The sequence below is a fragment of the Portunus trituberculatus genome, chromosome 47 (genome assembly GCF_017591435.1).
Source record: "Portunus trituberculatus isolate SZX2019 chromosome 47, ASM1759143v1, whole genome shotgun sequence".
Lineage (NCBI taxonomy): Eukaryota > Metazoa > Arthropoda > Malacostraca > Decapoda > Portunidae > Portunus > Portunus trituberculatus.
Window position 1 is genome coordinate 22677254 of NC_059301.1, and position 17500 is coordinate 22694753.

At 41.5% G+C, this 17500-nt stretch overlaps 1 protein-coding gene across 14 annotated transcripts in view; it reads right to left on the minus strand.

Annotated features, from left to right (window-relative positions):
- The window catches only part of LOC123520795 (rho GTPase-activating protein 45-like), a 207321-nt gene that overhangs the window by 54737 nt on the left and 135084 nt on the right, over positions 1-17500 (minus strand). For all 14 annotated transcript variants that reach the window (XR_006679379.1, XR_006679378.1, XM_045283401.1 and 11 more), the window contains 3 exons: positions 5628-5799; positions 3571-3722; positions 2247-2357 (listed from right to left, as the gene is read on the minus strand). Coding sequence is in view for 12 of the 14 variants with exons in the window: in XM_045283401.1 (XP_045139336.1) it covers positions 2247-2357; positions 3571-3722; positions 5628-5799 (435 nt within the window). In the remaining 2 variants the exon portion in view is untranslated. The remainder of the gene's footprint in view (positions 1-2246; positions 2358-3570; positions 3723-5627; positions 5800-17500) is intronic.

Sequence of the window (17500 nt, forward strand, 5' to 3'; positions counted from 1 at the left end):
GTGATTAGACCTCAACTAAACAAGTGTCACTCCATACCTTGGCTCCGCCCCCTGTTGTCATTCATCCTCTGCTGGGAACAACAATATTAAGCTTGTGAGGTGCGTTGGAATTAGATTTACACATAAAGTAAGCCTCGATGAAGGACTCAAAAGAACTGCAGCATAAAAAGAAAATTCCGAGACATATTTTTTTTCTTTCAGGACGCGCGACTCATCTTATCTAAGGAGAAATTTTTACAGACGAGTGAATTATTTTTCTTCTCGTTTTACGTGTGAGTGAGACTGGCACAATGTCGCAAAGATGAAAAAGAAAAAAGAAAAAAAAAGATCCGCTCATTTGCTAGTTAAAAAGCCAGACAAATTTGAGAGGAATTATATAAGAAAAAGAGATAAATTTCCGGCGTTGCACTTTGAGTATGGTATATTTTAGTTGGTTAGCTATTTCAAGACGCAATATTTTCTTAAGACAAACGAGGCGGAAGGCAATAACAGACCCTCCGTTATTGATTAACTACTACATGGCTTCTATTTACTGCACATCTTTCTTATGATTTCCTTGAGGCTTCTTCAGATGTTCTCCAAAAGGCGGCTGACGTCATACAGAAAAAATATAGGAATGCTATGGCTTACTTGCTAAAACTATAATACTGGGCCCCAAAGATTATCAAGTACGTTTACTCTCACTGCCAAAACAACATTTCCTCACATGTTTGTGCTAACCTCTCATAAAAGATGAAACTGATACTTCTTTTTTCTCTTTTTTCCATTTATTTTTATGCAAACCATCTCTTACAGTGCTTTGAAGGTTAACGAAGGAGAGCAACAGCAGTAAAGGCCATTCACAGTAACTGAAAGCGTGTGACTGATTGACTGATTGACTGATTGAGTGACTGAGTGGCTAGTTTTCTCCGTCTCAATAACAGGATCACGTACTGCTAGTATATGAAGTTGCATGAGGCGGAAGTAACTTAGTGCGGAGCTTGTAAACTAGAAGTACATTGTAACAAGTTAGCACAAAAGGGTGACAGTTTGGAGGTGCTTTTTCTTATACTATTTTCTGCAGTGTTGAATAATGAAGTGCTGTTTTGGGGGGTTAAGATCCAGTAGTACCTTCCAGCAATTGATTCCAGAGATGATAATTTAGTGGTGTTGCTGAAAAAAAAGGGAAAAAGAAAGGGAAAAAAGAATTGTTCATTATAACCAATTACCCAGAACTTTTCAATCCCTTCAGTACCATGACGCGTTTCCATATTCATTCTGCTTACTACTTGGTGATTATGTTCAGCTTCAAAAACCATAGGGAGAATAAAATAGTGAAGACTGTGGCCATTAATCTTCTGACATTCATAAACCCTTCCTAATGTAAATAAAATGGTCTAATCGCACACATACCTCGGGGTAAAATATGTTAACCTCTCATATTGTTCCGTAGGATAGAAACGGTATAAATAACAGATTAGAACAAAATACCCTCGTATTCTCCCCTTTCTGCGTACCTTGTCAACAGTTCTTTTACACAAACCACAAGAAGCTTAAGTGAAAAGAAAAAAAAATACAGAAGTAGCACAGTAAAGGTAAAGTCTCGTATCTGAGGAAGTCATGGGGAAATCGCACTCGGCAATCAAGACCTACAAAAATGGTTGGACGTAATATTTCCGTGGTTTCATATCTACTGTGACTCCATCGCACACACAGAGTTGCGGAAGATATGAGTGTGTGTCTTCCTGCACTTTTAACCCACAAACAAACACGAGCAAAGAAATTGACAAGACAAACACATGCATATGCAGTGTATCGCAGAGTTTTTAGATTTGAACGACCTGCGAGAGAGAGAGAGAGAGAGAGAGAGAGAGAGAGAGAGAGAGAGAGAGAGAGAGAGAGAGAGAGAGAGAGAGAGAGAGAGAGAGAGAGAGAGAGAGAGAGAGAGAGAGAGAGAGAGAGAGAGAGAGAGAGAGAGAGAGAGAGAGAGAGAGAGAGAGAGAGAGAGAGAGAGAGAGAGAGAGAGAGAGAATAAATAGTGCAAAAGAAAGACAAAAAAAAAAAACAGAAAACCAACAAGCATATAAAAACAAACAAACAGACAAACAAATAGGAAACAAACACACACACACACACACACACACACACACACACACACACACACACACACACACACACACACACACACACACAGATGGAGACAAACAGACAAACAAACCTATAAAGCAAAGCCATAAAGAGCCACACACAGAGGAGCACTCACTCACCTCCACAAACTTCTGTGTGAGCAGCAGCGTGGAGGTCTGGGAGAGCTGGGCGCAGTTTTCGATGTCCTGGTCCAGCGCGGTGCAGTAGATCGACTGGAACGGCAGGAAGCTCTGGAACCACGACCACGTTATCAGTTAGATGGAGGCAGCAACGGGGAAAAGGAGAGGTAAAGGACGAAAAAAAGATGCAGAAAGGTGGAAAACTTGTGACAAGGAGGAGAAAAAATGTATTGATGTTATACCAGCGACTGCTTCTTTTTTCTTTTATTTTTCGTGAAGAGTATGAGTGTGGAGAAAAAAAAAGTAGATTGTTGGGAGAGAATAAAGAAAATGATTGCTCCGATTTCTTGTTACAATTTTTTTTTTTTTTTTACCAGTGACTGCTTCTTTTCTTTCATTTTTCGTACAGAGTATGATTGTGGGAAAAAAAGTAGATTACTAAGAGAAAATAAAGAAAATGGTTGCTCCGATCTCTTATTACATTTTTCTTTCTTTTTTTTTTTTTTGTGTGTGTTTGGAAAATGTAGATGGTCCTCTTCGTGGTCGCCAGTGTTCTGAGGTCAAGGAACTTTTTAGTGATCGATGTTATCGATGTTGTTAAAGTTATCAAGACTCCTCAAGACCTGTAGTATCGTGTGTGCATCTAATCTTCCCTCCTCTACCCGGCCCGAAGTTGAGAGCTTTCTGCCGATGGTTGTGGTGTTTGAGCCTTGATGAAAGGAAGAAATACGACTCCTTTCCCTCCCAAAATGCATTAAACATCTCTCTGGTGAGGCCTCTCTCTCTCTCTCTCTCTCTCTCTCTCTCTCTCTCTCTCTCTCTCTCTCTCTCTCTCTCTCTCTCTCTCTCTCTCTCTCTCTCTCTCTCTCTCTCTCTCTCTCTCTCTCTCTCTCTTATAAGCCGTTTTAATCCTAGTGGTGAACAGACCTCCAAACCTTTGCCATGAGTCGCGCACTGTGTTATTACCTGCCAGGTTTTGATGACAAAATTTGCAATTCTATAACCAATCTAGTCTCCCTCTATCCCGCCTACCATCTCCTGGGGTGCAGACGGTCAGCCTTTGCCACAGTTGTTATTCCTTTCTACATCCGCCCACATGCTCCGACCTTTTCCATTTTAATGTTGAAAAAGCTCTACGATGTAACTCACATTGACCTCTCTAATGGTTTCTGTGCACATTTTAACTTGTGCTTAGTTCATTGGATTCATAAGTTACAGATCCAAAATAAGTGTAAGCCCTACCTACTGTTGTGTATATTTAATCGTAATCAATGATATTGTGATTAGAGAAAAAAATTAATCTAATCTCTGGCAGTGAGCTCACCTCGTCCTTGAGTGCCGGCCGCGTGACATGCGCCAGCTTGGTGAGAGCGCGGCAGTGGTCCAGGTCAAGCTGGGCGCGCTTCTCGATGTAGGCGATCACATCCTTGGCGTACTTGCTCCACACCTTGGCTCGGTACAGGGCGTGCTCCACTCCTGCGGGTGAGGGGAGCAGGGCTCCAGTGAATATGGTGGTAGTGATGGGAGCAGAGAATGGTTGTTGAGGGAAGGTGTGTGTGTGTGTGTGTGTGTGTGTGTGTGTGTGTGTGTGTGTGTGTGTGTGTGTGTGTGTGTGTGTGTGTGTGTGTGTGTGTGTGTGTGTGTGTGACGAGACAGCCAGACGTGTGTGTCAGTCATTATTTGTCTTCGGATGTGAGACCAGGCACACACCACACACCAGGACAACAAGGTCACAACTCCTCGATTTACATCCCGTACCTGTCACTGTAGGTGAACAGGGTACACGTGTGTGTGACACACCCAAATATCTCCACCCGGCCGGGTGTGTGTCTGGCTGTGTGTGTGAGCTACCGTGTGTGTGTGTGTGTGTGTGTGTGTGTGTGTGTGTGTGTGTGTGTGTGTGTGTGTGTGTGTGTGTGTGTGTGTGTTATGTGAGAGGGGATTCTCACCTAAGGGCAACAAAAATACCGTCAGAAAGAGCGTTAACCCAAGATACCAATCCTGAAAGAGGACAGACCAAAATAACACCAGATTAACAATGAGCGTCTAGAAATTGTCAGAAATTGTCCCTTGAAAAATATTAAGTCATACGTAGCAGGAAATACAGAAACAGGCAGATTAGTTAGGTGCAGTGACAACATGGGGCCGGAGACTTGCTGATAGTAGTATATAGGCAGTGATATCAGAGACCCATATAATAGGATAACAGTGATAACAAAGGGCGGTGGCGTGACAGCGACCTATAGACACTGACAAACAAAAGGTAAAGTAACAAAGAAATAAACTCAGTAACAGTGATAGAAGACAGTGACGCGTTGGTAAGATAAGGGCAGTGATGATATACAGGGAGTGACAACAGGAAGGAAGGGGTAAATAATTGAGAGAATGACAATGATGAAACAAAAGAAGAAAGAAACGTGATGATTGACAGGAAAGACAGGGACAGTGAGGTTACATCATTATTACCACCATCATCACCATCACCAACTTGCTTTGTTTCCTTAATGCTACTCTTCCATTCCTTCTCTTCTTCCATCTTTTTTCCACTCTCCCACTCCTGTTCCCTCTTCTTCCTCTAAGCACATACTTACCTCCTCATCTCTCGCTCACAATACTTTGCCCTCCTTCCCCTTGTGACCTCATATATATTTTCCTCCCTGCCTCTTGTTCCATTTCTCCTCATTCTTTTCTTCCTTCTCCATTTCTCCATTTCATTTCATCTTTTCTTTTGCGTGTCATTCTTCACTTCCCTTTCCTTTAAGTGAACATTTTTTTTTATTTAATTCATGGTAATCAAGTTTTTCTCTTCCTTTTCCCCTTCCCCTCTTCCTCCTCCTTTTTTTTTCCTCCCTCCCTTTCCTGTACCTTCGTCTTCTCCCTTAAATCAGTTCCATTTCCTCATTAAAAACAGGCAGAATATTTTAGCCCCGTTTCTTCGTCTCTCACCCATACCTCTCTCCCTCTCTTCCTTACCTCCTCCTCTTTCCTTCCTTCCTTAAAAACACCTTTATTTTATTCATGGTGGATTAGGTGTTTATTTTTATCTACCTGTTGTTCTCTCATTTTATTCTGTGTCTTTTTTCTGATACTCTCTCCCTCTCTCATTGTTCCTTCTTCTCCTTTCCTTGTTCTCTCTCTCTCCTCCAGTCCTTCCCTCCCTCTCTCATTATCCTTTCCTGCAGCCTCATCTTGTCCTTTCCTCTCTCCCTGTTTTTCCTTCTTTTCCCTCTTATTGTCTCCCTCTCTCTCTCTCACCTCCTACAGTTTCATTATTCCTACTTCTTTCCTTCTCTTTATCTGTCCTCTCCCCATTCCTCCCCGCAACTTCTCTCTCTTTCCCTCCCTCGCCCTCTCTCTCTCCTCTCTCCTCAGCATTCTCACCCTGTTCATGGCGGTGCAGCTGTTCATCTATCTGCTGTGGCGTGAGCACCTCGGGTTCCTTGAGGCTCGTGTCAAGAACGCCACTGCTCGTCTCCGCTGCCTCCACCGCACCGCTGCTCCGAGGCTCCCCAGCGCTGCTCTCTGCGTCGCTGCTCATCAGGTTCTCGTACGACTGTAATCACAATGGGAATGGCTGACAAAAGAGCATCGTAAAGCGTCCACCTTGAGTCTCGCGTTCAGGTAAAAGGACAAACAACAAGACGCTCTTTTGCTGGGACGCTACGTAAAGAAAAATGAGACAAAGAGAAGAAGCAAAACACTTACTGCCTCGATGAGCACACACATATATACACATACACATATATACACACACAGACGCAGACGCACACACACACACACACACACACACACACACAGGTTCATATTGACACAAGGGGAAGAGCGTCACAGGCCTAAGCAAGTGGCACTCATTTGGCTCCGAGAGAAAAAGGAGAGAGCGAAGGAGGGAAGGAGGGAGGGAAAACATTAAGGCAGCGAGGGCCCCAAAGTGACTCACAGCGACAGTAAACATTCATGGACCTCTCGCTCTTTCTCTTTCCCATTCTCACCTTCACCGCTACCTCTCCTTCTTTCCTTTTCTTTCATTCATTTCCCCTTTCTTTTTATTTTCCCCTCTTTCTTTCCTTTCATTTATTTGTTTTTTTTTTTCTATTTGATACTTTTTAACATGTTTCGTTTTCTTTTCTTCTCTTTCTATATTTCTCCATTTTTTTTTCCTTTCCTCTTATTTTTTTTTTTGTTTCCCTTCATTACTTTACCTTCCTTTTATCTCTTAATTTTTTTTTCATTCTTCTTCTCATCCTTTTCATTCCCATTGATTTATTTCCCCTTTTCTTTTCTCTTTTTCTTTGTTGTCTTTTCATATTTCCGTTCGTTTTTATTTTATTTTCCTCTTCCTCCATTCTTTCTGTCCTCTCTTTCTTTCAAATATTTATCCTTGATTGTCTCTCCTCCCTCCTGCATTTTTCCACTCTTTATCTCTTTTCCTCTTTTCTTTTACATGTTTCATTTCACATTTTCTTCTTTCTTCCCTCCTTCATTCTGCTTTTTTATTGTTTCCGTCTTTCTCTCTATCTATCTATCTATCTATCTATCTATCTCTCTCTCTCTCTATCTCTCTCTTTACGCACTTCGCTGAGTCTTCCTTGCCTCTTTCATATTTCCAGTCCCATCTCCCAGCTTCTTTTTCTCCTTTTATGCTCCTCCTCCTCCTCCTCCTCTTCTTTTTCTGTATATCTTTCACCTATCATTTATTTTCCTTCTCTCCTCCTCCTCTTCCTCTTCTTCCTCTCCCTACCCCTCATTCTTCTTTTCTCTTAGCTTTTTTTCTTGTCATTTTTTATCTTTCTCCTATGATTGATTTTTTTTCTCTCATTCTTCTCCTTTCCTTCGTCTTTCTTTTTCCTTCTATTCACTCATTCCGATTTTTTTCCCCCATTCCTTTCATCCACTCTCACACTTTTATCTTCCTTCTCCTCTTCCTCCTCCTTCCTTCCTCCTCTCCCTTCCTTCCTTTCATCCACTTACACTTTTATCATCTCCCTCCTTTCTCTCCACTTGTCCTCCTCCTGCTTCTCCTCCTCCTCCTCCTCCTCCTCTTCTTCTTCATCCTGCCCCTTACATGCTTTCTCTCCTCTGCACTCTTCCTCCTCCTTCACGTCCTCCTACTCCTCCTCTTCCTTTCTCCTCTCGTGCTTTTCATCTCTCGTGTCTTCCCCATTCCACCACCACCACCACCACCCTACCCCAAGGCCAACAATGACGCACGAGTGACTCAAGACGCTCCGGCTGACAATGCACGAAGCTTACCGGGCTCTTGAGTGCCTCAGTGGTGCGCTGAATACGGGGCAGCGCCTCTAAATAAACGTAGATACAAGGCGATCACAAGCCAATTACATCCAGAAAGCAAACATGGCACTTAGCAGCGTGTGAAGACGAGGTGACTGTCATTGGTCGATGTGGTGATGAGGTGATTCTTGGCCAGGTTAGTGTGTGTTGTATTGAGTTTGAGAGTTGGATGAGGGTGGGTTGTGAGTGTTGGGTTGTGCAGGTCTAGTGTGGTTGTGTTGTGTGGTGGGATAGGTATGTGTGTGTGTACTACAGTGTGAAGATTGGTACTGTTGTTTGGCGGTGTAGTTTTGTGGTATAGAAGGATGGAAGAAGTTAAATATGTATGTATGTATGTGGTTATCAAAAGGTTGCTGCTAGTTTGAAGTGTGTGTGTGTGTGTGTGTGTGTGTGTGTGTGTGTGTGTGTGTGTGTGTGTGTGTGTGTGTGTGTGTGTGTGTGTGTGTGTGTGTGTGTGTGTGTGTGTGTGTGTGTGTGTGTGTGTGTGTGTGTGTGTGTGTGTGTGTGTGTGTGTGTGTGTGTGTGTGTGTGTGTGTGTGTGTGTCACTTTTCCTATTTCCTTTCATCACATTTTTGTCAATTTTATTCCAGCTATATGCTTATTCCTTCCCACTCTCTCTCTCTCTCTCTCTCTCTCTCTCTCTCTCTCTCTCTTTCTCTCTCTCTCATCTACAAACGACTCGACAAACCTGGCCTTCGTAAATTATAGATCCGAGTGCTTTATAAATGCTATCCTGATAGACCAATACAACATTCAACACCTCTCAGCCTCTCTCCTTCCCTTCATTAATAAGACTGCCGCGCTCTCTGCCATTGTGTTGTGTGAGGGCGAGTAGATATCTCTCAGCTCACCACGAACACTCCTCACTAATGCATTCCCACCTTTAGCTTGAAAACAGTACAAAAGTTAAATGATTTACTGCCCTTGTTCTAGTCTGGTGTCAATGAGAACTTAAAATTTTTGGTTACATGTGAAAAAATAAAGAGAATGTTTTTTTTCTTCTTCTTCTCGGGTATAAACGATATTCAAGAGGTGAAACGAGGAAAGTTATTTATATTGACACGCAAGGGGAAAAAAAGAGGACGTAGGTTAATTTTGTGTGTGTTAAAGAGATATAAACCCCTTCAGTACTGGGACGTATTTTTATCATTGAGTTTTGTGTATGATTAGGCAATTTTATTTATATTAGGAAAGGTCTATGTCGGTCAGAAGATTAATGAACACAGTCTTCACTATTTTAACTCGCACATAAGTTTCTGAAGGTGTACAAAATCACCAAATAATAAGCAGAATGAATATGAAAACGCGTCATGGTTCTGAAGAGGTTAAAAGACTGAAATACAAAAATATCGTAAAAAAAAAAAAAAGGAGAGTTTATGCAATAAATGAAAAAAAATAAATAAATAAATCTGTCCAGTATCAATGAAATAGGCACACTTAGAAACAACAAATGATTTTAAACTAATTACTTTCACTACTCTACACTAACTACGAGTAAAAGAAAAAAAGGACAGCACAACTCGCAATGGAGGCAGTGATGGTAAGAGTGACAAGGATACAGAGCACAATAAAACAAAACACAATAAAACAAAACACGGTACTCAGTGGCAAAATACAAAGTTGATGGTGAGAACAACAGTAAATATGATGCAAAGAAATAGAGACGAAAAAAAAGAGAAAAAAAAAAAAAAACAGCTCAGTAATCGAATCCTGTCCGCGGTCCGAGTGTAGTTTGGGCTTCCTCACTCGGGGTAACTGTTTCTAGAAGGTGGACTTTGATGTAGCAAGTATCCCCTTTAGCCCATAAATAAACAGTAAATATGATGCAAAGAAATAGACGAAAGAAAAGAAAAAAAAAAAAACTCAGTAAGTAATGTAGGTTACTAACAGTGAAGATGGTGACAGCATGAGAAGATGTAGAGAATATATAATGGGAGTTTAGTTAAATGCCTCAAATCTAGTGAGGAGAGGAGACTGCATTGAAAGCACAGCCCGAAATAGACGTGAAAGCGAGCGAAAAAAAAAAATAAATAAACGTAAAAGTAAAAGATTAGTACAAACGGAAACTGACAGAAGTAAGGCGGGGAGGCGCTAATGAATGGAAAGTGCGAAACAGGATGGAAATTCTGGGAAGGGAAAGGTAAAGAGTATGAATTTTGTGGATGTAATAGTGGGGAATGGACTGCGAGAGGATGAAGACCGGGAAGGAATAAAATAATAGTAAGTATAAGTCTAAATTAGAAAAAAATGGAAGATAAGAAAAGAAAAGAAGAAGAAGAAGGAGAAGAAAGAAAAGAAAAGAAGATGAAAAAGAAGAACAAGAAGAACAAGAACAAGAAGAACAAGAAAAGAACAAAAACAAGAAAAAGAGAGAAAGAAAGAAGGAGAAAAAGAAGGAAAAAAGAAAGAAAAACAAAGGAAAAAACAAGGAAAACAACGAAAACAAGAAAATCAAGATATAGAAGAACAGTCTCAAAATGTAACAAGCAAGGAAGGTAATCAAACCAACAACAACAACAACAACAACAACAACAACAACAACAAGGACAACAACAACAACAACAACAACAAGGACAACAACAACAACAACAACAACAAGGACAACAACAACAACAACAACAACAATAACAAACCCGGTTAAAAGTGTAGCATGAAGACCTAAAATAAGCCACGAAATATTGCCGGAAACACAATTTATGGCTCACAATTAATCAGGCAGAAGAGTTTACTAAGTTAAGAAAGTGCAACAGATGGCTACTCTCTCTCTCTCTCTCTCTCTCTCTCTCTCTCTCTCTCTCTCTCTCTCTTCCAAGCGGTTAATCTTGAGGGGAAAAGAGAAGGAAGAGGAAGAGGTGGGGGGGTACAGTGATAAGTGGCTCGTGTGTGTGTGTGTGTGTGTGTGTGTGTGTGTGTGTGTGTGTGTGTGTGTGTGTGTGTGTGTGTGTGTGTGTGTGTGTGTGTGTGTGTGTGTGTGTGTGTGTGTGTGTGTGTGTGTGTGTGGTGGTGGTGAGATGGTGGTGGTGGTGACAATGTGGTAAAATGAGAAGGAAATGTTAGTATAGGTGTTGACGGTAAAGGTTTAATTCTAGTAGTGGTGATGACAAAAGTTAGTGGTATAATGATGGTATAGTGATGGTGAGGTACAATAATAATAATGTTACGCGTGGTGATGGTGTTTGTTGCAGTTATCCATGAAGAAAAAAAAAAAAAAAAGGATATGGTACAATAACACTCCGTTCTCCTCCCCGCCACAGTTTTCCAATAGTAAAATGCAACATGTTTGCTATAATCGATACATTTACGAGTATGAATTTTCCCACTCTCGCATGTTACGTTATTAATTTGGTTTTGCAACTATTTGAGGGCATATTCAGTTCTCTCTCACTCTCACTCTCACTCTCAATTTGATCGTCTCCATTTATTTTATCTATCAATTCTCTTATTCTACTTCGTTCTAATATTTCTCTTCTTACGCCGTGGTACAGTGAAACCATGCGTGCTTTGGGGTCCGTGGCGTCTCCAAGCGCACGGGTTCGAATCCTGTCCGCGGTCCGAGTGTAGGTTGGGCTTCCTGACTCGGGGTAACTGTTTCCTAGTAGGTGGACTTTGAGGAAGCAAGTATCCCCTTTAGCCCATAAATTCCGGTGAAAAGGCCACATTATATAGATAAAAGATCAAATAAAAAAACATACATAAGCAAGCAAATTTCTTAATTCCGTACTGCACTGAGATGTGATGCCCGCTCATTATTAACCTCCAGCACTGAGACACAAACCGTCCAACTATTAAATAAATCTTTCCACTCCCTATTAGCAAGGAAGGAATTTCAAACTAAGGTATGATTTATTTAATATGCGCTTCACTTTTCCATCCGGCAATGTTCTCAAAGGAATGGGCTTTTTAATATTACGAGCTGGTTCCAGGAGAGAGAGAGAGAGAGAGAGAGAGAGAGAGAGAGAGAGAGAGAGAGAGAGAGAGAGAGAGAGAGAGAGAGAGAGAGAGAGAGAGAGAGAGAGAGAGAGAGAGAGAGAGAGAGAGAGAGAGAGAGAGAGAGAGAGAGAGAGAGAGAGAGAGAGAGAGAGAGAGAGAGAGAGAGAGAGAGAGAGAGAGATGTAAATTGATAGATAGATTGATAGATAGAACATAGACAAAAAATGGAAAGATCAATAGATAGACATGTACATATAGACATATACTCGTAGACAGTAAGATAAATAAATAGACAAAAATAGACATACAGACTGACAGACAGACAAAGAAAAACAAACCTACAGACAGAGATGGAAAAGAAGCATTGCCGAGGCTAGAAATTCAAGGTCTGGATTGGAAAGAGGACATGAAAGGAGGCGACCTTATATTGTGTTATATTCTTGGTCGGAAAACTGTCACTTCATGCTTGGAGGGAAGGAAGGGAAAGGAAGGGAGGATGGTCATGGAAAGTGAGGTAAAGGACAGAGAGGAAGAGAGACAGGTTGTTCATTTCTAGCTGGGAGGAAGATGGAGGGAAGCACAAAGGAAGGAGTGGAGGGAAGGAAGGTCGCTTTTCTCAGGGAAGGAAAGGAGGGGCGAAAACCTGTTAGAAGTATTTGTGCAAGCCTCGTCCTGCTGCTCCCCTCCTGGTTGTCCGATTGTTGTTAAAGTCTCATGTAGCGTCACTCTCAAACATTCCTCGGCTTTATCGCGAGAACTTTTAACAGGTTCTAGTGGAGGTTATTGGCAGTTTTCAAGTGTTTTTTTATGACTCCAGTGATGATTTAACATGGGGATAAGATGTATTAATGAAAGCCAGACTAATCATATCGCTGTCCTTTGAAAAAACCCGTGATGGAAGTGTAAGTATTTCAAAAGATGGTCCATTTTAATTCCCTCAGTACTAGGACTCATTGTTACCTTGAGTTTTGGGTATGACTAGACGGTTTCATTGACATTAGGAAGGGTCTATGGAGGTCAGAAGATTAATTGCCAGTCTTCACTATTCTAATCTCCACATAAGTTTCTGAAGCTGTATAAAGTCACCAAATAGTAACAAGAAGGAATATGGAAACGCGTCCTGGTAGTGAAGGGGTTAAGGCCACATTGGTTACTTATTTCTATCATCCACAAGTACAGTGACACAATAATGGAGTGATATACTGCACTTAATTTCAATTGTGTTTAGCTACCTTTCCTCAGTCATAAGTCCTCTGATCTGCCAGCCACTGCTAATAAAAAAAAAAAAAAAGTTCCATTGGGAATTTTTAAGCAAATTAGACGACGTTCATATTTGGGGGAGTAGTGAGCGGCAAGAGACCGTTGTTCTACTATTGTCCTGTAAATTGTTAAATGGACGCTAATGGATGCTCTCGTTGTAGACCAGCATGTTGTCTGATATCAATTCTTTTCGTCTATTCCGACCTGTTCTCACTTCCTGTCTCCCTTCACCCATTTCCTCCGCAATTATATTATCCAGCGACTTCTTTTCTCTCATCTCTCCTCTTTCATGCACTTCCTCCAGGCTAATCTCTCCTCTACAACCTCTCCCTCCACTCAGGCCTCTCTCCTTTATTGTCTTCCTTGCAATTTTCCTCTCACAGCTCTCCTTCCTCACCTCACATCTCATGATTCTTCCTTTCAGATTCTCCCATTCATTTTTTTCCCCTCATATCCTTCTCCTCTAAGCCTCTCCTGTCTCTCCCTCCCCCCCTCCGCTGCTTCGCCTTCCAACCTCTCCTATCCTCCCCACAAACTCTTCCCTCGCGGTATTGCAAAGTTGCATTTTCACCGCACGTCGATATCGCTTAATTAGACTTCACTATCGCAGAAGTCACTGGTGAAGTTTGCTGAGTCGAAAGAGTCCTCGTATCTGCACGATGCACACCACACCAACACACACACACACACACACACACACACACACACACGCACGCACGCACGCACGCACGCACGCACGCACGCACGCACGCACGCACGCACGCACTCTCTCTCTCTCTCTCTCTCTCTCTCTCTCTCTCTCTCTCTCTCTCTAAAGGGTGATGGCTTCTTTGAGGCTGAATCACTCATATTTGTGCCAATTTGCTGTTAATTAATTTCGAGCAACCTGATACTTTGTTGACAAAAGAAAAATGAAAAAATCGTAATAAAGAATTTACAAATAGAAAAAAAGGTTCAAAATGGCACAGGTATCTGTCAATTAATTAGTGCCGCCGTGATCACTGTGTGTGACAAAGAGTATGGAGCAGGTAATCAAAACAAGTGGACATAAAACAAAGCAGCGTAGTACGGCTGTAATAAAAGTCATGCCTAAATCTGCAATATATCAACTATTTTCAGCGATGAAACAATGATGGAAAGTTATGAAGTAATATCATACAGGGGCGAGCTTATCCCCGAGGCCGCTGTGTGTTTGCGTTCACCTCACCCAGCGCTGGAAATGCACACACCGGATAACAGATTCCACTCGCTGGTTACACTCATTGCACTCCCGGCTGCGGCAAGCTCTCCAACTAGTTTGGCGAGTGTGTTGCCGAGTGGAGACGTAATGTTTTAATGGACGACTTTCCCTTTTGATAAGAAAAGTTCCCTCGGGAAGTTGGTACTCGCGGTACTCCGCAAAGACTAATGATCACAAGGCTTCGGGATGGAACGTCCTCCAGTAACTCTCAGACTCTAAATGAGCAAGACTTGGATTTCGAGTGAGCGCTCAAGTTTCAGCAACTAATCGAGGTATTTAGTGCGCTAATTTTGGCTATGCAAAACTAGCAAGCTTTCAAACTAATTTAACCACTAAACTCTCTACTGGCAGCAGATTTCTGAACTGGTTACGATTCACCTTCAAGCTGTCAATCTTGGTTAGCATCTTCCCTCTTGTGGCTGAATATTACACGAAAAACTTCTTCCCTCCGTGTCACTGCCATTTAGCTTTCCATTTCATATTGAGTGTTTCGCGTGACGGGTGTGAGTGTGCCTTCCATTGGTTAGTCATCGTGCACAAAGAAAAACGATTATCAGTGTGTCAGTTTATCATCCTGACTCTTCTTGCGACACAGACACCAACAGCCACTTTCCATTAGCAGAAAATAAGAAGCAATACTTACTACACACCACTTAATAACGGTGGATTACAGGTACTGAAACAAATCTGACAAAAAAAAAAAAAGATAATACAAAAAAATTCAATGAAATAAACTGTTGCATAATACAGAATGACATGAGTTTCCTGGGTGTGTTGGTAAGGCTGGTATGATTTAAGAGTTACTCAATTTACGAGTGAGTATAGAAAGACAAAAGATAAGAGAGGATAAGAAAACCCCAAGCTACGTGTGTGTCTTAGTGCTGAAGTGCAGAAAACTTCCTATCTCTTCCTATCTTATCGCATCCTGTCCTGGGTCTGGTGTTTTATGATGAACCTAACAGTTTGAACAAGTTTTTTTTTTTTTTCCTTTTCTTTTCATTATTCTTTTTTGCTTTGTTTCCCGTATGTATGCCTGAAACCCACCATCACACATCACTACTCTTCATTACCTCTCCCCATTTATCACTTCCCAATGAATCCTCGCCACCATAAATCACACATCACCACAAATCACTGCTCATTATCACCATTCGTCACTCTCCATCACAACGCATCATTATTCACCACTGTCAATCACTTCCCGTCATTCTTCATCGCCATTCATCATTATTCAACACTACTCTTTACTACTCATAACTAATCACTAACTATTGCATTCCATTACTCCCTATCGCTGTCTTTTACCTATCATCACTACCCATCACTCCCCCCATCAGAATCTTTCATCACCCATCAATGACCTTCATCAAGTAACGCACAGTATGATAAAAAGACTGCATCATGAATATAGTAATGACAAATAGAAGAAAATCACAAAACCATTATATAAGTGGCACTGAAAGCCTGCTGGTAATGGGATATGATGATGATAGTAGTAGTAGTAGTAGTAGTGGTAGTGGTAGTGGTAGTGGTAGTAGTAGTAGTAGTAGTAGTAGTAGTAGTAGTAGTAGTAGTAGTAGCAGCAGCAGTAGCAGTAGCAGTAGCAGCAGTAGTAGCAGTAGTAGTAGTAGTCCTGCTTTAATAGATTATCTCGATTCGTAAACACAAGAGCAGTGGCAAATTTCCTCCCACTGCCCCTAATTGTGTGGACATCGCCTCTCTCACTGATTGCCTTCCTTTGCTCTCCCTTTTAAGCTGTACAACCTTTCAGCCTATATCTCTGTTCATTACCCGGGCCATTACCATCAAAAAGGTCAGTGTTTCCCCAGATGTACTGAACAAAGCTGCGGCATGGCATTGTGTTCCGTATCTACTCTATATACAGATACACAGAGTGATGCCTTCCTTTGTTCAATGTAGTGGATGGGCTGTATTCAGTGTGAGGATTACCCCTTTAATTGCTAATAATTCAATTTTATTTCAGTAATCAAAGCAATTATACTAAGCAAAAAATCATAAGCTCTATATGGACCAAGTTTTACTAATTTTCAGATCCCCTTTTCCTGAGTGTTATCTTTCAAAAAATGCAGTACGGATTTATATTCAAGCTGTGCAAGATATATAAAAACATTCAGAGGTTTAAATGTGTGACTACTCGCACAACACTTCACTTGTAAACACACTATGGCTAAATTACTTGACTCAAACACCAGGATACCGTTTATGTAATCATCGAATCATCACGGAGTCGTTTTCTTCAGGAACATAAAATGCGATGAAATGTGTAATGGCTATCGCTGTCTGGGAGCGTAATTTCAAACCTATTATTACTTATCACGCACAAAGTGATATTGAGATGAGTTAAAAATCTTCGACTGACACAGACGTGTTGCAGGTGTGAAGATGACATACACACAATCATTCGCTGTATTCAAGTAACGCACTTCACTAATGCCCCCTGCCTTTAGTACTTTCTTTCAATTTTAAATTATTTGATCTGCTAAGAACCTATCAACTGTCACGCTTTGTAAGGATTCTATCGATAAACCTGAGTTAATATTGAGATGACAGAAAGCACAATGGAAATGAACCATAACAACAACAAGGAGGTCAAGTCGGTGTTTGCTGCGTGGCACGTTTAGCGGCGCGAGGACAGATAAGAGGTGGCGGGATACCTGAAGCGGTGGGCTCGGGCGAGGCCGCGGCACCCGACACACCTTGTGCAACTCGTGACGTCACCGCGCAGCGCCCCGCCACTCAGCCTGGCAGGCGCGACTAGCCTTGATATGGACGCTCGTCACTGACTCATCAAATAAACATGAAATTTAATTAGTTGGAATATATTTCTTGTTTGTTGTCGTGACGTTTGTTTTTAATACAAAGTAATTACTGAATGAAGCGTTAGGCGCACTGCAGTGATTAGTCATCCAGTAATGTATGCGTCATTCATCTTATTGATAAAATGCAACAATAATTCACTCCTTTTTTCAATGTGTGCGAAAAAAAAAAAACTATTGCAGGTACAGCACAACCTTCCCTCAAGCTAAATGTTCACTGCACAACATTTTTCACCACGCCTGCCTGACAAACCAACACTATGAAACATTTCCTGAATATTTCACCACTATTTCACAAGATTCAAAAGGATACTAACGTAGGTAGAAGATACACTAATAGAAAGAAAATATGTCGGTTCACCTTCCTTTGTTTATTATTCCTCTCACCTCTCACTGCCTCTCCCCGCCCCACGTCCCTTGGGTGCAGGGGTGACAAGCCATCCCCCCCCACCACCACCACCCTGGAGGATTAAGCCCACACGCACACACCGCAGCGGGACAAAAGCCTTTTTCAACACGGCTATTTCCTCGCTTACTATTATTTCCTGTGTTTACAATAACTCTCTGACCTGAGAAGATGTATTTGTATAAGTGTCCTATTTGTGTATCATCTTCCCTATCCTCAGTTTCTTTTTTTCCCCTTTTTCTTCGTCTCTTCTACCCAATATCCTTTAGTGTAGATTAGATATGCTGCTTC